The following is a 24,099-nucleotide window of genomic DNA, read 5'->3' on the forward strand; positions in this document are numbered from 1 at the left end:
TAACTTCATCCCCATAAATAATTCCAGACAGTATCCCTAACACAATTAAATCATAGATTTTTCTACAAATACCTTTATAAACTGCTTGTACTTATTAACTATCTCTTCTGACCCACATTTCCCTACATTATTAGCATCTACATGCACCACAAAAACTCTATATCTGCTAGCCCCCTTTATTATATCTCCTGCTCTGTCAGTTATATCCTCCATCTGTGCTCCTGGGTAGCATAATCTGTTTCTTTTCTTTCTATTTATCCCTACAGATTATTTTATCCACATGACTTAAGGAGGTTATAAGTGATTCCTTGTCATCATCCAAGTTCTTCTCTAACCCTTTTCTCCATCTGCAGAAGCAAAGGGCTGAAATTTGTTGCTCAACAGAATATGCTCATTATTACTTAATTCACTACATATTACTATAGTGATATTCTTTCTAGCTTCCTTAAAGTCATTGTTAGCTGATGTATCCCTTGAATGCTAAAATATTAGCTCTTCCCGAAATCCTGCTGTCATTTCCTACAGTCTACACTTCTGTTCATTTATAATCTTTACTTTAATTAGAATAGCCTTCAACTTCTCCTCCAACCTAAAAACTCAACATAAAAATTTCAAATCTTCATTACTAGCTTCTTTAAAAGCACACGTTAGTCCCGAGTTCCCAAATAAAACCCATTCACTTCACCCATTATACTTAAACTGTAAATGCTTAACTCCCACATTAGTCTTAACCACTGTATTTATACTTATTGTTTAAAGAGAAATACTCAATAACAAACATCAACACCCTATTGTTAAGTTGGTTGGTTGATTTAGTGTTTTATGGCACAAAGCAGTTAAGCTATCTGTGCCAAACATCCAGTAGAAAGTTCAAATTAAAATATATTTAGTAAAATTCATAAAACAAAATTAAGGTAAAACAAAACAAAGTTTAAAAAAAAACAAATAGCATAAAACCAATTTTACATCTAGTCTACAAGATTAAGAGAAAAACTATATTAATACAAGTTGTAAAGGGCTTTCTGTAGCATAAATGTAATTATCATAACTTGTCAGGAAGACTAACAGATAAGTACAAAATCCACCATCAGTCACCTGAAGTTGGCCTTTCCAGTCCTGGTTCCGAGTTATGCGACATTATGGCCATTTTCAGAAAGTAAAGTAATAAAAGTTTTAAAAGACTTGTAGCAAAATTTTAATAATAACTCGTCAAGATGACTAACTCGTAATTCAAACTGGTTGTTCAAACAGCAGTGTTAGTCACCTGGAATTGGCCTTTCCAGTCCTGGTTTCGAATTACTTAACATTACGGCCATTTTCCAAATTCAAATCAAACAAGATGAACTACTTGATTCTTAAAATGGAATCACATTAAAAAAGGTCTAATGTATAAATTAAAAACTTCAATGACATTAAAAGAGATTAATGACATTTAGAAAACTAAAAACATTACCAAGGTGGACAGTATCACTATCACCAAAAACACTAACATTATGGACAAACCTTGGGACAGCACATGTTTAAAATGGTGCTATTGTTGAGAGTTATAACAATGGCAAGACAGTAAAATGTTGCTTATTGTGACCCAAGTGTCACACAGATAACACACTGGTGCATCAGTTCCAGATAAAAGAAAACAATGAGTTAAAATACTGTGACCAATGCATAGTGCAGTTAGAACAGCTTCTTTCCGATCCTTACGGAAGCAAGACCACCAAAGTACAATATAGGGTTTTATTTGGAAAAGCTTGTTTTTGCATTGCTCACTCAAAGTCAACTGCCAGCTGGTAAGAAGCAGAGCCTTCAATACAGGACCTCAGCTCCCTGTGAGAGAAGTTTCTCATTTCTGAAGCTTCTCAAGACATACTTGCACAACAGCAGTAATAACAACCACACCAGCAACCTTGCTGTCATATCAGTAAACTCCAGGAGGGCAAAACAACTCGATATTGATACTGATATAGACACATTTGCTGCCAATCACCAGAATAGACACATTGTTTTGAAGTAATATTGACTATAAACATAACATGATGAAAAATGGTTAGCCTAATAGTGATCTTACGTTTCCTCAGAGTGTATTAACTTCACATGGGATAATTCGTTTCTGCTATGTCAACTATGTCTTTATGTTATATTTCTTTTGATTTGTAGCTTTACTCTTAATGGTATATTAAATGTTCAATCTAAGCTAATTTTGTTTTTCTTTATTATTATGTAATAGCCCTGTGTCTTGGGTGGAATTTAGGCGAGCTTCCTCTTTTACATATAGGCATATTTTAATAAACAGATTATTTCTAATTTGTAATAATGAATTATTAATCAGAGTATGAGTTTCCAACGAAAACTGAATTGAAAATGCAGTTCAAAATAGCACAACTTTCTGAAATGTATCTTGGTACTTACATTATTATAATTTACCACCTATACTTCATATTGATGGCATTTTGGGAAGCCCCTCTACAGTTTACCTCAGCCCCCCAACGAAAATATCCTGGTGTCGCCACTGACAGAACCATAGTCCACGTATGGAACTGGCACAGCAGTGACAGTGCCAGAGCAGATAGATTTAGCTGCAGTGTCAGCAAGCTCATTCCCGTGAATACCAATTTGACCCGGGCATCCAGAAAAACTGAACAGAAGTAGACGTTAAAGAGAAATTGGCCAGTCGGTTTTGAATAACAGTGAGAACAGGGTGTGAACTAACGTAAAGCGATTCCAGGGCCAGGAGAGAACTGAGCGAGTCAGTATAAAAAGTGCAGTTTGAGTACTGCTTAGCTTCTATGTGATCCAGAGCAAGAGGAATGGCATACATTTCAGCAATGAACAAAGAAGCTGTAGAGGGAATTCTGCACACAACCACCGAACCACAACAAACCATGGCAGAGCCCACACAGTCACCTGATTTCAAACAATATGTATAAATAGGAATGGAAGGATGGTTCAAAAGATGTTCAGCAAATGGCAGACAGTATTTCCAATCGAGAGTGTCTGCTTTTCTCAGATGACTTAAAAATAGGTCACATTTGGGGACTGTAAGAAGCCATGATGGGATGGGCTGACCAGTGGATATAGCAATGTTATCCAAGGACAGACACAATTCATCCAACTGCACTTGGATACGAGGGTGAAAAGGAGCAATGGCAGATCATCTGTTCCAAAAAAGTATGGCCCACTGAGGAAGGAAAACACAACCCCAGGTGGGATGCTTTGGTAAGAAATGAAGTTTCAGAGCATATAGTAGAGACAGTTGCAAATGGCGGAGGTCCAAAGAAGGTTTGTGAGACTCTGTGTATAAGATCTTAACTGAAGAAGTGCAGAAAAACCCAGTGCACAGCCAAAGTCCTTGATGATGAATGGAATCCAGCATCTTTAAGGCCAAGGGTCTGGCAAAGATATAGACCAGTGATCCATAGTTGAGTTTTGATCAAATAAGAGCACAATATATCTTTAGCAAAGAACATCGATTCACTCACCAAGTGGTGGAACAGATGACACGGAGGATGTTCAGTGCTCTTGTACATTTGACCCACAGCTGCTTGATGTGTGGTATATAAAGGTCAGCTTATGATAAAAGATAAACCCCAAGAACTTTGTCTCAGAGACCACAGGCAGCACAACTTCACCGACACGGAGTTCGGGATTAAGGTGAATACCTCGTTGGTGGCAAAAGTGAATGCAAACAGTTCTAGAGATAGAAAAGTTAAAGCCATCTGCTGTGGTCCACTTCAGTAAAAGATTGAGGGCAGTCTGTAGCTGCCGCTCAATATACCTCACTTTCAACGACTGATATCAGATGTGAAAGTCATAGACACAGGGCCCGTTTGCAACAGTGAGAGGGAATTGTTCAGTGATGGCATTAAAATTTATTCTGAAAAGTGTGACACTCAAAAAACAGCCCTGAGGGACTTCATATTCCTATAGAAAAGAACAGGAAAGTGTCAAACCCACACGAACATGGAATCTCCTATCCATTAAAAATTGTTTAATAAAATTGTGCAAATGGCCACGTAACCCACATATATGGAAATCTCGCAAAATGCCATACCTCCATGTTGTGTCATAAGCCTTCTCAATGTCAAAGAATATTGATAAAAGATGTTGTCCTTTGAGAAAGGCTTCTCTGAGTGACGTTTCAAGTCTAATTAGATGGTCCATGATGGAGCACTGTCATCGAAACCCACACTAGGTGGGCGAGAGGAGGTTGTTTGATTCAAGGAACCAAACAAGATGAGCATTAATCACCCTCTCTAAGATTGTACAGATATAGCTCGTCAAAGCAATTGGATGCTAGTTTGAAGGAATATTGTGATCCTTACCAGACTCAGAGAAAGGTAGAACTGCAACTTGGCACCAGGCATCAGGAAAAACATTCTCCTGCTAGATCTGGTTAAAAACAATCAGAAGAATAGCAAGAGAAGCAGGAGATAGATGGCACAGAATTTCATTATGTACATCATCAAATCCAACTGATTTACTGCCAGACCAATGAAGGCCAGTTTGAGTTCCACCAGTGTTAAGGGACGATTATAGTCGTAAAGACAATAAGTTTGAAAGGAAAGAGGAGATTTCTCTGCACTAGTCTTGATGGCTAAGAAGGTGGAGGAAGAAGCAGAAGTGCTGGATACCCGGCAAAAGCTTTCACCTAGAGTATCAGCAATGCTCCGGGTATAAAATACGTCCTGGCCATAAGAGAGCAAGATCAAGAGAGGGACAGAATTATATTGCCCACTGACCTTTCAAATTTTGTCCCATATGTCTTTGGAACTGGTGGTAAAAGATATACTGGTTGTTAACTTAATCCAAGATTCCTTCTGGCTTTGACGTCTTACCCATCGAGCATGTGCACAGGCCTGCTGGAAAGCAATGAGGTTAAAGAGTGTGGGGTACCTACGGAAAGTATCCCAGGCCCGTTTTCGAGCCTTCGGTGCCATGTGGCAGGCAGGATTCCAACATAGATGAAGACATAGTGGAAAACATGTCAAGGTTTTAGGAATACATTGAGCAGCTCCCTGTATAATACAGTCAGCTACTGCTGCCACACAGTCATCTACTGATGGCTTACAAATGATAGCAGGATCAAGTTCTGCAAGAGCAGTGAAAGAGCACCAGTTTCAGAGATGCTAACTATTTCAAATGACTGAGGGTAATGATTGTAGACAGAGCCCTTTATCATTTGCGGCTACTAGGCCTGACCAATGTCTCTCAGCTGTTTATTATATTATTATTATAACTATTATTATTTATTACTGCTATAGATTGCTCATTTATGACTGTGTTTTGTGTATTTAATAACAAAATTAAAAAAAATTATTTTGAGATTCTTTTTCATATTCTGAATTATTACTCATAAATGTCATTATCTGGATCATTTTTGTCTTCGCCTCAGCCTTTTGTTGGTGAGATGCCGATTTCGTATGTCTGAAACAATCATTTATCCTGCCATGCACCACAGAAAAATCGATGTGACAAACTGTACAAAACGCATGACTGTCACTGACTTCTGATGCAATGATTGGATATTTTGCACTGTACTCTTTCCTAAATTTTTGATTCACAGTTTCAATCCTTTTATATTTGCCAGAAACAAGACAATCTGGTGAACAAGGCCACTTTTTTCCATCTTGTGAATGATCGCATTATTGTTTCTATGCTGCTTAGAAAACGAGAAATACCCATCTAAGCAAGCACTGATTAGCTGACAAGCACTGATGATGTAACTATGGATTCCCCCACGTACCCAGTATGGAGAAGCACCACATTCAACCTACTGGTAGACGTCGGAGATACAAATATTTTTTACTATTTCAAGCACAAGCATGATTATCGCAAGTAGCCATTTGGACTATGTCTTTTATTTATTATCAAAATTTATTTGTATCTCACTAGAAATTTTCTTTTCACCCCTTTCAAGCCTCGGGGGAACAATTTATCACTTTATTATATAACAATTTGGGAGCTGCAACAAGTCGTAATATATGTCTGTATGAGCGTATAATCATAATGTTACGACATCTTTGAGTGACTGAACCGCTGACTTTGGAAACATTGGAGACGGTTTGGAATGTAAGACTGTACCCTGCAATTAATATAACCTGCCTTGATAATGGCATGTGGACATGGTGATGTAAATGTTGGAACGAGGATATTGGTCGGCACCATAATTCCATCTTTGTGAGTGCAAATACACCTACTGCAGAAACTCCTTGAGTGGAGAAACCAGCGAGAATCTCCAACTCATGTATGTTCTTTAAATCCCTCTCAACAATAACTCTTCCTGATGAATTCAAAGTAGCATGAGCTGTAACCTCAATTGGTATATTCCCAATTGCCTATGAATGCAAGAGGAGTTCAATGTGTTGAGATGTGGATTCTTTACTGACTTTGGAGAGCCAGCAAATACCTCTAGTCTCTTCTGAATGAAAAAGGGAGACATTTGCCCTAAAACTGTGTCTGAAAGAGAATGTAGGATAAGAAAATGAGGTACAACAAGTATTACGGAATGAAGATTGTTGCTCAGAATCTTCAAGACGTGGTCGTTTACCTATGGACTGTTTTTTTTCGCTATTTAAGTTTTTATTTGGAGGATCAATAATAAAAAAAGGAAATGTCGGTGCCCACTGACCCTGCCCACCATGGAGCCCTACAAGGGGATGCACTACAATGTTAAACAAGAACACTGCAGCAACACCAGGGTTTCGTGAGCACTAGACCTAAACACCAGCATCAGATACAATGTCCACAACACCCATTGAGAACATCCATCAATGGTAGTTGGTTGACCCTAGCCCAAGCAGACCAGCTGATTGACCCAAGGAGAGCCACCCCAAGACTGTTCGTCTACAGGAATTCAAGGGGAAAGTGATATGTTGAAGTTGGACCCCTCAACCACCAAAATCCCCTCATCCCTTTCAAGGGTCACTATACATGGCAAACACGTGGGTAGATGTTTAGATCCCAGAGGAGGTAAACTGAAAGAACAGAACCTTCCCTGGGAGGTCCCCTTACCACATACAGGAATCCACACCAAGGGGCATAAAGATGAAAGGAAGTTTGTGTTTTTTTCAAAACAATGTCTTGCAATAAACTTTATAAATCTCACTACCTCAAAAAAATTACACAACCCTTTGCTGAACTGAAAATGTATTTCCAATAATACTTACCTCTGCTGACAATACAGCTATTCTTGGATAGTGGCTTTGCCTATTTAAATATTATTCTTGCATGTTCCAGCCTTTCATACTCCACTTAAATGCTCTTGACAAATGTCTACACCCTCTATCCTTGTACTGTATATAAGCACCTCATTTTTTAAAGATGTAAACCACTTCTTAGTGAGGATGCAAGGCAGTAGAGTGGCAGCAGAGAAGTATTACTGTAAATACATTTTCAGTTTAGTAAAATGTTAACTTCTAAAGCAGCCAAAAAAAGGAGGCAGAAAACCAAGGCAGGCAAACAAAGGAGGGTACAAGGTTTATCTATTCTGTCACATAATAAAGCAGTAAATCTACCTGCTTGAACCACAAACTTCAAGAATGAAAAGAAACTGAACAATCCCCTTGCTGCTAAACAAAGGAGGAGTAGACTCTAAAGGAGAAAGAAAATCCCCAAAATCTTACAAATCTAAACAATTAATTGAAGAGTAGGAGAAAGATCCAAATTCAACTTTGGAGAAGCTGACTCAATAAAGAAAAGTGTCAAAGAACAGAATCTAAATTTTACCCTGAATCAACAAAAAAGTCAATTTTAGAAGCCCTAGGAAAAAAGATACTAGGCCAAATAAATGTCTCCATAAAAACATGAACACCCTTCAACTGAAAGTGACTCCTCCAATTGTAGAGATGCTATATGACAGAGGAAGGGAGGAGATTGAATTAGCTACCTTGCTGAAAAATATATGGGAATATTCATACCCACAAATATTACTTTCAATTTGGTTTTTAAATTTTTATACTGAAATCTACAAGATGTCACAAAAAATCACAAACCATAACATGAATACAATTAACACTTCATCATAAAAAACCTTGGCCAATGCTTTGTCAAGAAAAAGTGATTATATTATTTAATAGAGGTGCTTACATAAAGTACCAGGATAAAGCACACATCGACAAGGATTGAGAAACACAGTTATTGATACAGGCATTTTAAAGAGTGGAACATGTGAAACCAATGCTTAGACCTTAGATAGGCAAAGCTGATGTTGAAGAATAGCTATATTTTCAGTGAAGTCAAGAATGTTTTGGAAATACAAAATTTTATGAATTTTTTTAAACATACAATGGATATGAAGTGTGTTCCAAGTTTCATGCAAATTGATTTAGTATTTTCAGTGTGAGGAGGATTATACAAATGTTACTAATTATCTATCAGTGTAATCATTACTGTCTTACTTTCATTTCAAAAATTCCGAAAAGATAATCAGTTATTTTTTAACAGTTAATTATTAGTGATACTTACTCTTATCTGATGTAGTGTGTTTCAATATATTTAACACAGATTTTAAATATGCTAAATATTTCTAAGGAAAAGCCATTTTAAAGAAAACAAAGTGTATACTTTCAAATGTCACTTTAAAACTGAGAAATATTACAGTGTATAAAGCAAGAAGAGTTGTGATTTGCATATTTCTACTTCAAGTTTCTATTAAAAGATGGAATACTTAATGGCTTCAAAACACAGAAAATATTTAAGTTACCCTCTGTCCACCCTTGCCTATGATACGCCCAACTTGTGATGAAGGAACAAAAATTTCAACCCTGAGTCTTGCATTTTGGGGACCAGCAAATCCTTCATAGGTAACTTTCTTGAATATCATGAACTGAGCCTATGAGAAACAAATGGAATTATATATAACATACAAAAAGTTTAAATCAACCACAAGCGTGTAGAAATTTACCCATATACTGGCAGCAATTTATATATTTTTCAACAAATTATTGTAATTTCATCAGAGACAGAAAAATAAAGTAAAACAAATCACGACTAAAAATATTTTAGTTCGACAATAGAAACTGATGTATAAAATATGTGGTCTATTATGTTATGTAGAAACTACATTTTAGTACTGTGCATGGAAGTTTTTAATCTATATAAATTTTAATTACAAAATATCAACCTACTCTAAAAAAAATGTTTAATTTGAATTTTAAGAAAACTTGTATTTTTATATTAGGTAAAGGAAATTACCCATTTCAACAGTCCCTTTCCTATTCCTTTGAAATTAAAACTTCTTAAAAATAAGTCAAAAGTCACTTTTTGAATTTCAAACATGAAACTGTGATTAGAGAATATTTTAATAATAAAAGTCAGAATTTCCAAGTAAACTGGCTTAAATTTCTTCAAGAGAAGAAAAGGAAATTGTAGAAAAAATGTTTTAAGTATTTTTAATTCATAACACTCAATACAGTTAAACTGAACAATCACAATATCTAGTTAACCAATGTTCAACCAATAAAAAAACCTTTACTTACACAACTTAATACAGATGATAATCAAATAAAATGAAATCATTAAGATTTTCAGTAGTTTTCTTTTTATTTTTTAACAAATTTACTATGAAAATAATATATAAATAACTTCTACTATTTGAAAAGAGAAACTTTTAGGTTTATACATTTTATCAATAAACCCTGATGTAAAGATTATACCATTTTGTGACAGCATGGTCTGTCTCAGCTGTTCCACATTCTAAATTAAATTAAAAAAACTGAAAGCCAGCCTTTATCATTCATATACTTATCAAACTTTCTGTTAAAAAATTTAGATTTACCACCTTTACAACATCTGAAGGTAATCCATTCCAAAGGCAAACCACCCTGTTAGGAAAATGAAACTATCTTAGCTGAAGATGACTCCCATCCTGCAAAAACTTGTATTTGTGTCCTTTAGTCATCTTACACACCTAAATCAAATTCCCCCTTAACTCTTTTCTCAAGAGAAAACAACCTAGGTTTCAGCCTCTCTTTATATGACAACCCCTCCATCCCAGACACCATTCTATAACTCTTCTCTGAACCCTCTCTAACAATTCAATGTCTTTCCTTAGGTAAGGAGCCCAATACTGAACACAGTATTCCAAATACAGTCTAACCTGTGACCTGTTCACTGAAATTATAAACTCTTTAGACTTGTATTCAATACTTCTGTAAATACAATCTAAAATCCTCAAATGCTCAAATGGCTTTATAGATTGATTGACTATTACAAGATTCCTTCCTTTCATAATACTGTTAAGGTTATCCCCATCCAAATTAAACTTAACTCAAATCATGATAACCCACATTTATTATCTTGTATTTATTATAATTAAAACCCACCTGTCATTTACATGCTGAAATCAATAGGTGATATAATTTCATACAAGTTCACAAAGTATGAGGATGAGTTAGTGACAAAAGCTTGTATAGTTTTGGGGCTTTTTATATCCTAAATTAAGTTGTATTATCTAAATATATAATAAAATGTATACAAGATATCTTCATTGGTATAAATTTATATAACAGAATACAAAATTACATCTAAAACTATATGAAACAGCCACAAAGGAAATTGCTAACATATAAACTTAAAAATTTATTTACTAATGAAAAATAAACTGAAACAAGAGACGAGACAAATACAACAATTAAAATATCACTAACTAATAGAAATAAAAAGGTATATAAACCAATTAAACAAACAAAAAACAGTTACCTTCCACTGTGCCTCAGGAGTACCAATGATGGTGACCTTCCGTTCAGTTTGCTGTTCTACTGGTTCATCTTTCTCAGGTTGAGCCACCTGTATGAATTTTATGTATATATCTATTTAAAATCAATTTTAGTTTAATAATGAATCAGATATACATTTATTTTAATTATAATCTTGAAAGAACAAAAATCCACACAATTCTACTTTTAATAGAAGTATAATTAAAATACTTACCAAACTCTCATTTTCAAGGATCCAATTTATTTTTACTTTAAACTTCACCAAAATTTAAAAAAATTAATGTTTTCTTATGTTTTATAAAAATGTAGTAACAATTTTCAGACTTGATAATTTTTATTTAGTATATATTATGGTTATCAACTCACCCAAAACAGGCTTGAAGCATTGGATAGCAGATTTACAATTCTTGGGATTTACAAGACACCAATGACCAAAATGACACCCATTTTGAACCAAATAGCAGCAATTTATTTCCATTTAACTACATATTATTTCAGCATCAATACCACTACCTTTGTAGCTACTCCTCCAATTCTTACTACCATTGATAATAAATAATCAATAAAAAATTAATTTAAAACAAATATTCAGTTTCATAAGTTTAAGTTTTATGAAAAGGTACTTAATTAGGCTTATAATCATATTTTCAGTTTAGCTTGTATAAAACCTCTCAAATTTATAGAATATTTTCTTCATAAACAAAATTAATAGAATATTTTAAATTGTGTAGATTTTGTTTATAAAAAGTGTTATAAGATTTGGATCTATATTATAATTTGACTGTGAAAGTTTGTGTATTAATTTCAGTGCAGTTGAGCAAAGTATCAAGTGAACTTTAAAATGCATGTTATCCTACCTCCCCAGTTTTATAAATATCAAACTTACAGATATTCAAAGCTGAATTTTCTAATACCTGTTTACATTACCAATATAATCCAACAACAGATATAAAATATTAGTACCAGTAAATGTTCAATTTTTCAATATAGCAAATATTTCTTCTTCTGTGGTACTGTCAAATATTAGGTTAACTAAAGAAAGGTAAGATGAAAAATGTAAAACAATGCATTTCACCCTCCCCAAACTTGACTACCTTCACAAAATTTGGTAAACTTTTAGTAAAGATTACAAGCATTTTGTATACAAAAAATCATTTTATATAAAAATATTTTACAAAAGATTTGTTTGTGCAAGTACAATGTTTCATTGCAAATATGAATGGCAGTGATTTCATGTTATGATAAAAAAAAAGTATTCTGCATCCCAAAAATCTCAAATATACTTGCATAATCTATAAAACTTCCCACATACATTTGAAACATTTATTTTCAATAAGGCTTTTATATTTTATGTTATTTTCTATACTCTAACTATGTAGGGACTGCCAATTAACCAATCTCATATAAAAATTAGGAAATAAATATAAATTATGCTTTTTCATGGTAGAGTGATTACATATTATAACACAAAAATAGAATGTTTAGTCTAAGTAGCTTAAGTCTCATAATTATATATTTACATATATATTTATTATTATTTTACTGACCTTCCAATCATGCCTAGCTACCATTACATAGCTTGTACTGACATGGTACATGTGCACTTATGTTACATATCCAGTAATAAAAACTGATCTTTAGTTTTCCTTGTCTTGACTCTGTTTTTGTGGACAAGTATTTTGTAATACACAGTCACATTTCAATTGTTATACATTATATACATGTACATAGATTATTACTATTTAGAAATAAATTATAAAAGTTACTTTTTCTTAAAATATAGAACAGCAGTTAAATAAGTATAGTTACAAACTCAAGAAGTGAAGTAAACAATTATCTCTTCTCACTATGGACTTTGTACTTGGTTGCTGCTGGACACAAATTACCAAGCCTTTCAAATTTTGTATGTGGAGGACATCAAACAAAATTGCTTTAGGTTTCGTACATACAACAATAATACATAACCTACCTTCTTAAAATCTTCATTCTAAAGAATGCAGTAGCCTTTTCACAGATTTAAATGGCTAAGAAAACCAGTCTTGGGACATTCTAAGCTGTTGATCTGTTATTCATTTCATATACTGTAGTAAGTGTATGTAAGGAACCCTTTCAATATTTACTTTAAATTAGAAAATTAACTCATATATATATAAGTTTGAATTATAATCTGCAATTTGATTCTATACTTGTTAATATAAATTCATAAAATAGTAGTTGAATAAAATTTTGAATTCAAGTCATCAAACACAATGACATGGCCTTTGATCCATGACCCATTGTGAAAAACTTAATTTATACTTACAGCAGTTACTTTGCATTTTAATGCTAAACAAAATAGTGGATCCTAGTTTTCATTTCCCACCACAACAGTCATTAATAAATAAGTCTATTGTGCAAACCATTTTACATGTATAAATACAGATCTAATTTACTGACAACACAGGATTTGTTGGTTCAACTAGACTATGCCATCCACTAAACTAATAAACACTAAAAGCCAGCCCTTATCATTCAAATGTTTATCAAGAATTCCCTTGAACTTCCATTAAAAGCAAAACACAACTAGTATATATTCACATTTTATCAGAATTAACAACTTAGATGTTCACTAAGAATGACTAACACAGATAAAATGAATAACTTTCCCAACTGACAAGACATGGTACCCAACACTTCCTGATCCTTTCAGTTATTAGAAAATTGTGTTTATTAGATAGTAAATTAACCTCCTCACTGGTTGCTCAGCAGTAAGTGTAAAGGTTTATAATGCTAAAAGTCAGAATTTGATACCTACAGACACACGATTCTGTAGCTTTGCACTTAACCAAAAAATACAATAATTTCATACATATTCAAGAAATAAAAACTTCAGAAGTTGAGAATGAGTCAAAGTTGAAAAAAATCAGACCAATCTCTTGACCTCTTTGTGCTCATCTAAAGTCCTTATAGATTATATCTGACTTTTATACAAAGTAGATAGACTTTTACACTTTTTTTTACCATTTTGGATTTTGATTTCTCTCTTTATTTTGTTAATAAATTATAAGAAAAAACTGAGAAGAACTTTGGGCAGAAATACTGAAAATTCTTCTTGAATTATACTCAAAAATAAAAATTAAAAATTCTAAAATAACTAAGTTCTTTATCAAAAATTTATGCTTTTTGTGATGCATTTGTGCAATACTGAGATAAACACAATGATATAGTTTGTTGTCAATAAAAGTGAAGGATATAGGCATATTCAGGTTAAGACATTGAAGAAATTTTCTGGGACCCCTGATAAAAACAGTTTATTTACTATGCTTTTTATCACTAAAAAAAAATTAATAAATTTTATAACTTCAAGAAATGTGCATGATCTTGTTTAATTAAAGTAGTTGAAACTTAGTACACTAATGTAAACTATAACAAGTTTACTTCAAGAATCAGATTAACTCATCACATATTCAATACATGGATATCACTAACATGATCTTACACAAAGTGATAAACATCATACAACCAATTCATACCTTAATAGAAGCTCCAGAGAAACTGATCATTTCTCGGATGCAACTTCCTCCTGTTCCTATGATGGCACCAACAGCAGAATTTGGGATGTAGACATGCACGTGCTCTTTATTAGGTACTGACTGTTCTGAAATTGTATCTCTTGGGTACATTCCAGGGATTACACAAGATTGTGAATTGCCATACATAGGATGTTTGTGACTAGGAGGTCCTCCCCTTGGGCCAGATTGATATCCACCATGTTCCATAGTAGACATCATAGCCATTGGATGAACACCAGGGAACATTAGCGCATGCGGAGCCATTGTTGCCAAATCATTCTCATAGCTCTGACGGAGTTTGGCACTAATCATCTGCTCTGCCTTGCATATACTGTCAAGCTTTCCAACAACAGTGATAATTCGCTCCAAGTTAAAGCTGTTTACATCATAAATATTACTAAACAAAGAAAAAGAAAACACAAACTAAGCAAACAAAAATACGCTTACGGTGAGAATTAGTATAAAAGCTAAGTAATAAATACAGGTAACTCAGACACATACACAAGATTAAACTTTATAAATAGCTTGTTAAGGTAGATAACCTAACTTATTTTACACCACTAAAATGAAATAAATTAAGTTTTTAATGACACGTCAAAGAAAACAAAATATTATACTTTGCTATACAATATATATCTTTTGATAGATAATTACCTTGAAACAGTCACTTTTGTATCAGTCTTTTCCATGATGCCTTTAATATTATTTCCATTTCTGCCTATGATACGACCAATGAGGTTGTTGTGAGCTAGAACTTTTAGGGGAATCTCCCTAAAGGAAAAAAAAATATTTTGAGTTTATCACTCAAAACGAAATCCTATGCACAGAGCTTGGTGTAACATTACTGCTTGAAAAAGTAACTGTAAGGGAAATTTGATTATTTCACTAGCTCTGAAAATGCCATTATATACCAGGCTTTCAGAATATTCTTTTATAATTAACAGATTAAAAAAAAAAGGGCTGATGCCAATTTAATGTGATAGTAATTAGAAATATGTCACCAATATTTTTTGTATGCCACATATACTCTTTTAAACCATCAAGTGAGTTGAAGCATCTACCTATCCAATTGTATTGACTATAAACATTTGTCTGATATTTTGACAAGAACATTAAAATTGTCAGATGCCATCTACAAAGTACTTTCACTTCACTTTCTTCACAGCAACACAGAAGGAAATATTGTTGCATGAAGAATGTTATCCAAACAATACAAAAGCATAAAAATCAAAGTTTAGAATTTTACAATAGGAAAACTAAATTCAGAAAAGCAAAAACACTTATAAAATACATATTGTGACAACTGGAAGCCATAAAATCAAACACCATTTATATTCTCAAACACATACAGTAATGTTTATTTTTTAAATAAATATCAAATTCATTTTAAATTTTATATATATTTGCAGTTTGCATGCTATGAGTAACAAACTCATATTTTTTTCATATAAAAACATTTTAGAAAAAAATATATATAAACACAGTCACTGAAAGTAACAGTTATTTTAAATAAATAACAAAAAACATAACGAGAAGAATACACCTTTCACGCCTACTAAACAAACATTCAATAAGATACCCATCATGAACTATTACTTACAGTTGTAGTGATGTCTAGTTTCAGACCTATTATCTTACTATGAGCATTTCAGTGCAATCATTTACGTTCAGCTTACTAAAAATGTTATTTTAAAACTTAAGTTAAAATGCAATATGACTGAGATTCTTCATTGACACTAGTATAAGTACAAAGCTGGGTGGTACTATTAAATTTATAGAAATATATTTTCATAAAATAAAAAAAGCAAGTGTTATCATATTGTTTATACAATTTAGACATTAATTCAGGACATTTTATAAGACAAATATTTGGGTGCACAACCCACTGGAAAGCATGTTTGCTTACTGCAACTGAAATATGCTCACTAAATAAACAAAATGTATTACATTTAAAAGCAACCTCCTAAACAAATATCTATAATCCTAAACTATTCGACTTCTATATATCTTTCAGCTTCTATTTAAGAGTAAGAAGTCAGGAAATGTTTAGAGAAGTAATATTTCTGAAGAAGCCAAGAAATATTTACAGAATGTAGTGCAAGACGAATGCTCACGATTATGTTGGACTGACTGAGCCACCATGACACACAAGAGGTGAAGAAATGAAAAAAAAAAAAGACAAGAGAAGATACTGTAACATTTTCTTCAAAACAATTCCCTAGTTAGCTTAAATGGATTTGAAAAGAAAGATAACATTAACAAATTCCAGATAAAATTAAAGCTAGAATAATAAAATAAGGGTATGTGCCAGCTGGTTAATTTAAAGCATAATAATATAATGATAATAATAAAACATCTTTCAGATCTTACAAAATAACTTACAGAAAATGCTAATGCTTAAAAATATTACTAATTACATTTATGGGGACTTTAAAGATGATTGTGGATGCCCAAAGTGTTTAGTGCAAATAATGATAGTAAATTTATTATTCCAAGGTAATTTATATGTTAAATGGTAGATGCAGAAACTGCATCTCTTTCTAGAAAACTTGTATTCTAAAACAATCCTACCCTTTATTTGTATTTTGAGCTTCTTGTTGCATAACCTCCAAAATTTTTTGACAAGCAGTTGAACAATTCTCAGGATTTCCAAAAATTGTTACAACCTGAAAGATTGGTTTTGGTTAATGCTTTAGAAAATAATTAAATAATTTTTTAAGACATTACAGCCTGTGAAAAATTTAATACTGCAAGATAACACCAAGTAATTCAAATTAAAATCATTTAAACAAGATTTATATGAAAATAAATTATAAAAATTGTGATAGATATCACCTGCATAAACTTCTATTTTGTTTTTTTGTTAAGCATAAAACTGCAATGTCTATCTATGTTGTGCATACCAGACACTGAAACTCAGATTTTAGCATTACAAGTCTACAGACTTTCAAGTGAACCACTGAGGAGGGAGTCATATTAGAAAAACTTGCAAGTTTTTTTTATGGAGTATACAGTTAAAGAAATTGTATTAAATTCTTTCCAAGTTGATAGCTTAGAAATAAATAAATATAATCTTTACATTTTAAAACATTATTATAATCTGACATTATTAATACGGTAAGTTTAATATTTTTTGCACTTGAAAAGGTTTAAGGTTCACTTTTAATTTCTTAACTTAAAATAGCAATACAAGTCAAAAATTACTACCAAAAAAAGCCTGGTGACACTAATAATCCACATTTCTTTAATTTATTTCTAATAGAGCTTAAAGCAATAATAACTAAATTTATTTGTTAAACCAGTGTTCCTTTTCACGAAAAGAATTCTAATAATATTACCACATACATCTTTCATTTCCAATGATAAATTAATCTATGACAACTATTTTTGTGATATTTTATTCTTATATAAATTATGCCATGAACTCTTAAAATATCAAGGTATCATATTGTTCAACATTCTGTATTGCAATAATAATTACACTAGAAGTTCATAAAAACACTGCAATGAATGCAACAGGTAAAAGGCTATTACCTTTTCAGCAGAACCAGAATTTTCTTTGCGATGTATGTCAACTCTGAGTGAAAAAAGTAAATAAAGACAAGATTTAAATGTAAAATGCACTCAAAACATTTTAATACATAAAGTGAATGTAAATGCAGATATTAACTGTAAAAATAAAAAATAAATCACATTAAATTAAAATAAATCATTAGATGAAAATACAGGAGTAATTACAGTTACATTTATCACAAAGCCCATACCACATACTCAATATACTACATTTACAGAATATTCATATTATTTGAATAATTTGTTGTTTTAAACTACAGGAACCAATATATATAGAGTATGCATGTTGAATAGTCCATGTACAAAGTGATTTTTATGTTAAGATTAAAAATACTTTTCTTCAACTCAAAAATCTTAGAACTGATTTATATAATCTTTAAAACCTCCTAAATACATTTCAATCATGTTTTCACCAAAACTATATATTTTATCTGTTACTTTCTCTACCCTAGCTTTATAAAATATTGGTCAATTTGACCAACCTTATAACCACCAAAAACAAATTGAAAAAAATCTAAATTACCCTCTTTCTTTAGAATGACTTCAAATTGTAAGATAAAACTACATTTGTTTATAACAAGTAACTTTAAACTCATAATATTATGTATCTATTTATAATTAAGTTTTACTGTTCTACTGCTCTTAGAGCCTTCTTAAACTACTATTCACACAATTATAAGTTGTAAATCACTTGAAGTACATGCACCTCACGTGTACCTACTAAAGCAATATTATTTATTTTACCTAACCTAATCTTAACAAACCTAAACAGATCCCTATACTTACATTTTAGTTACTTTTATAATAATCAATAAATAAACATGAAAAACAAGAAAGTACTTACTCATGTCTTTTTTTCTTGCTGTCAATTGTCTATGACATTTAACCCTACTTTTTTAATACTAATGGGAGTATTTCACTAAATTTTTATTTAATTAAATAATGCACCAAAGAACATAGACTAAAAACATGCAAAAAGTAAAAAGTTTTCCCTAACTCTCACAGTTTTTCTAGTTCTTGAACTAGGTGACGTGAGCTGTTAAAAATTCATCCAAGCTAGTTGTTAACTTTCCACGAGAATGATGCTTGTACTCCGAGTAAAACTGATGTTTGTGGTCAGAAAACATATAATTTGTCATTAAATATGTGAAAATCTTGACTTTGCATTTGTTATAGATAATAATATACAATTTAATATTTTACATTTAACATATAACTCAATGCAAGTGAGAGCCATCAATAAACCTTAAAAGAGAGGATGTGACAGAAAGGGTTTGATTTTCTATTTGAAGCAATGTGATGAAACAAAATTGAAGAGAGTATTTTATGTTTAATTTCATACTCTTTGGAGGGGTGGTGAATAAAATGAGAAGATCACTAAAGAGAAAATGTGTTGTGTGTTACAATAGGGGAAATTCAGGATTTTCTTAAAATTTTGCATAAAAATAATCAAGAAGTTAAAATTTATATAATATTACAATATGGATTATTATCCATGTTTTGCTATACCAACTGATACTACATAAACAAACTAAAAGTAGTTTAATATATATGCAAAAACAGCTAGTTTGGGTTGAGAAAATATTTTACGTAAAATATTTTCTCAACCAAAACTAGCTGTTTTTGCATATATATTTCTCTACAAGTGGGTTTTCTCGACATCACTGATTAAAAGTAGTTTAATAAAATTTTAAATATAATCCACTAAAACATTGTGATGTGCTGTAAATGATGTCTGCCCCAGACATTTATTAATAATTATATTAATTTGGCAAGTTTTTCACCACTATTTTATATTCTGTTCCTCATTTTGTTATTTCCTTGAGTACACATTTATTTCATTACTTGAACTAATCTTAAAAATCACTAGTCTAAAACTACCTTAACTTGAAACCTAAGAAAGACTTCAAGTGTCATCGAGCATCCTCTGTTTTCAGAGAAAACTGAAACCCAAAATCAAAAATAAAAGGAAAGACTGAAAGAAAGAAATCACAAAAGAATGATCACAAATAGTAGCAAATTGTTATTCTTTCCACAATTATTAATTCTTTATCCCTTAAATGTAAATAAAAATGTGTGAAAAAACAAGAACTTTTTATACAAAGCTTTAACAAATTTCCATTTACCTAGCTCTTGACTGTTGAGTAATTTGACGTATTGTACCACCTGCACGTCCAATTATCGCTCCAACCATATCGCTTTGCACAAGAATTCTAAAAATAAGAGGTTTTCATTGTACTAGCAAAAAAATATTCAGTTATACATTTCGCAACTAAATAATAAATTGCTAACATACATCATATAACTGTCAATTTTGGAGGTTAATTCAGTACAAGATTTTCCACTACAAAAGAAGCATATGTGTGAGCAGCAAATTGAACTGAACAGAGGTTAATCAATTACACAACTACTTCCAGTATTCTGCACAATGTAAGTCACTAATAAAATGGATTTTTTAAAAATTTAAAAATATAAAAATTTTAACTCCACTGAAAATGTATTTCCCATATGTACTTACCTCTACCCACAAGATTAGCTATTCCTGTTCATTTCTGCCCTCTATATGCAAACCTTTTCTTTAAGCATACCATAAGAGTTGTGCTCTTTCCTTGTTTGAATAATATATTCCAATGCATCTCTCATGAACATGGTAGTCCAAACAAGTCAGGTCATGGAAGAGGAAGAAAGATGCCCAATGAAGTATGAAAAGTGTCCAGCCACCAACAGAGATCATCCATGAGGAAGAAAGGAAGGAAAACTGGAGAATACAAAGAGTCCTTAACAAGATTCAATTGGTCATGGAAGACCCACTGAAGGAACCTCATGAACCCAACCAAGGAGTATTATAGGACCAAAAAATTCCCAAAAGTTATAAAACCCTGCAAGTAGAAAGTGAAGGAGCATACAGGGCATTCCAAATGGTCTGTACCATAGAACAAAGCCAGAGAAAAGATGTTGTGCCCAAATGAACAAGATACCAGGTAGGACGAAGGAAGGATTCCACACTTTGATCAACAGCCCATTGGAGTAGCTTTGAGAAAAACCTGACAAGTATGGTAGACTGACTCCTGTTCAGAATGAGCAAGAAGCCAGTTGTCTATGTAAAAGAGAAAGCACATTCCTGGGCATGAAGAAGTAAAGTGAGGTTCACACAAACTAACAAAAGACATCAGGAGCCAAAGTCAGCCAGAAGAGTAGGACAGGAAATCAGAACACTGACCCATGATGAACTGACCAAAGCTCCGAGATCAAAAATATACAGATAAGCATAGGAGACAAACTTGATAAAACTGTGCAACATGTGCAGAAAAGGATATCCATAGCAAAAGGGTGAAACATTTACAGTAATACTGCAGTGACTATATACACAAAAGCACTGTAGTTACTAATTTTCTTCATTCTGGGAACTAGGCAGACTAAGATGCTTAGAAGATGGGATGGTTTGATTTCATCAAGGTATTTACCCAGATTCATAAGTTTCCTGTAAATTCCTGTTATACACAAATTATGTTACTTGATAACCATCATGTTCAGGAATGAGAGTTTTTTTGTTTTTTTTTCCTATTTTCATTCTGAACTGTATCACAGGACTGTGTCTGAACAGGTGGTTAATGAATTTTTGTATCTTGTCTGTAGTGTGTAGCCAAACTATGAATGTATCAACAGCACATATGAACCTGATCTTGGAGCTTAACCAGCTGTTCTGAAGCTATCAAATACACGTGGTTGATGCAAGTCCTACTATTGTGGATATGTCAGCTTGTTGGATTCCTTAACTCTTTTAGCACAGACTCAATCCCAGATACCAACCTTATAACCATTCTGTGCTTGTTATAGTTTTCATGGTGTAACTTTTAAATTAGTAATTATACCTTCACAAAAGTTTGCACATTATCAGTAAACATTACAAGATATTTTTTCACAAAATATAAGATTTTTAAAATTAAGTTTTAATATTTATTTTTCTTGTGCCATTTTTCTCTTTAAATGTTGACTATCCAACATGCAGAGTAATTTTGGTTTTAAGATTAATAATAATTTTATGCATAAGAATACTTCACACACAAAATCAGTGAGTAGTCTTGTTTGTGAATTTTAAGTAAACTTTACATACACCCTAGTGCAAATTAACTGAAACAAGACGAAAAATTACGATTTTTTTTTCAATTTTTTGCACTTTATTTCTGAGAATCCAAAAATTACTCACAAATTAATACATGATATGACTGCCTTTATTTTTCAGAAGATCATTAATACGCTTTGGCATCGAGTCCATGAGTTGACTGCAATCTTTACTAATTTTTGAATCGCAGTACCACACCTCAATTAGCGTATCTTTCTTAGTACAGTCTTTTCCCCGAAGTCTTTCTTTACAAATCACCCAAAGATTTTCAATAGGATTTAAGTCTGGAGAGTTTCCAGGCCAGTGCAGCACCTTTATTTGCAGTGTAGTCATAAAATTCCTTGCTGAAAAATGCCAGGTCCATCTGGAAATATCTTTCTCAATTCTGGAAGGACTCTTCTCTGCAAAACTTCAATGTACCGTAGTCCTTGCATCATACCTTCTACGATATGTAAGCCTCCAATGCCACAGTAGCTGAAAAAGCCCCAAAACATCTTCTTCAAGGGATGTTTTATGAGCTGATTGATGTGAGATTCTCGAAATTTCTCACCTGGAGATCTGTTAACATGCAGACTTCTTTGACCCTGTACGAAGAAATGAGTCTCGTCACTGAATAACACCTTCCTCCATTGTTCTTGCATCCAATTCTTGTATTTCAGACCCCATTGATACCGTTTTTACTTCATTGAGTTGGTAAAAAGTTGTTTTTTTTACTGGTCTCCTCCTCTAACACAATCTCAAATGACGTAATATTCCTCAAAATTTCGTCATATATCCCAAAAATAGATCAACCGTACTGCAAAATACAGCTAATGATACCGTCTGTGTGAAAAAATGACTATTAAAGGAAATCAGTAGGTCCAGCATGCTACACCAGCCATATTGTAAAATGACCATTTGTTTCAATTAATTTGCACAAGGGTGTAGATGTATTGTGTACTGTTAGTTGTTTATTTCTGTTGCAAATTTTTTTTGGTATGTTTCTTGAGGATTTAGTTAACTGTCTTATTTGGTTAGAGGCCCAGCATGGCCAGGTGGGTTATGGCGTGCGACTCGTAATCTGAGGGTCACATATTCGCATCCCGGTTGCACCAAACATGCTCGCCTTTTCAGCCATGGGGGCATTATAATATGATGTCAATCCCACTATTCATTGGTAAAAGAGTAGCCCAAGAGTTGGTGGTGGGTGGTGAAAACAAGCTGCCTTTCCTCTAGTCTTACACTGTTAAATTAGGGACGGCTAGCACAGATAGCCCTTGAGTAACTTTAGGCAAAATTCAAAAACAACAAAAACAATTTATCTGGTTAGCTGAACAGATAGACACTGGAATCCTTGAGTTGGTGGTGGGTGGTAAAGACTAGCTGCCTTTGGGCAGGGACGGCTAGCACAGATAGCCCTTGAGTAGCTTTGGGCAAAATTCAAAAAACAACAACAAAAACAACTTATTTGGTTAGACTGAACTTTTGGGTAGCTACCACTTTTGACTTGACACTGGAATTTGATTGAGTATTCCACCATATCTTAATTACAGTGGTATTCCTTTTGTCTGTTGATATGAATGTTAGGTGATATATTTTTTTGTAATATGTAGATAAATTATACTTTCTACCATCTTTATTAATAAATCTCTACGACAGATAGCATCTACCTTGTTCAAGGGGATTTTGCAGCAACCTTGTACATCTATGTCAAAACAATAAATAATTATAACATCCTCTGATTGACTGAATGGGTAGTGTATATCACAGCTGACAAATTCTGTGAGAGAATGACAAGTGGCATGGTGTATAATGAAAAGGAATTTGACAGTTCCTGCAAAATCAAAACCTCTATAGTTTCAGAGACATTCTTGACCATCACTCTGAAGAAACTTGTCAATATGTTTACAGATTTAGCAGTAAGTTAACATTATACAAAAGAGTGTTTCACTTAGCATGATATGTGTCCAGTATCCTTACTACTTACATAACTTAAAACTGTTAGGTTTTCAAATTCAGATTACTATGTATATTTTATGCTTGATCCTACTATTATTAAGCAGACATATTTGACACTCGCTCCACATTAATTTACCTTAATATACAAGTTTGGAGGGCATGTTTTTCTGATAGGGAGGTGTTATAGTGAAGTTCGTATTTC

The 24,099-nt window shown here is 32.7% G+C and overlaps 1 protein-coding gene across 2 annotated transcripts in view; it reads right to left on the reverse strand.

Annotated features, from left to right (window-relative positions):
* The window catches only part of LOC143246376 (insulin-like growth factor 2 mRNA-binding protein 1), a 59,908-nt gene that overhangs the window by 11,776 nt on the left and 24,033 nt on the right, over positions 1-24,099 (reverse strand). For both annotated transcript variants that reach the window (XM_076492967.1, XM_076492966.1), the window contains exons 6-12: positions 19,963-20,049; positions 17,798-17,840; positions 16,835-16,929; positions 14,918-15,034; positions 14,225-14,660; positions 10,696-10,782; positions 8,699-8,827 (exon numbers count right to left, since the gene is read on the reverse strand). In XM_076492967.1, coding sequence (XP_076349082.1) covers positions 8,699-8,827; positions 10,696-10,782; positions 14,225-14,660; positions 14,918-15,034; positions 16,835-16,929; positions 17,798-17,840; positions 19,963-20,049 — 994 coding nt within the window. The remainder of the gene's footprint in view (positions 1-8,698; positions 8,828-10,695; positions 10,783-14,224; positions 14,661-14,917; positions 15,035-16,834; positions 16,930-17,797; positions 17,841-19,962; positions 20,050-24,099) is intronic.

This window comes from Tachypleus tridentatus, chromosome 3, assembly GCF_004210375.1.
Source record: "Tachypleus tridentatus isolate NWPU-2018 chromosome 3, ASM421037v1, whole genome shotgun sequence".
In the NCBI taxonomy this organism is placed as follows: domain Eukaryota; kingdom Metazoa; phylum Arthropoda; class Merostomata; order Xiphosura; family Limulidae; genus Tachypleus; species Tachypleus tridentatus.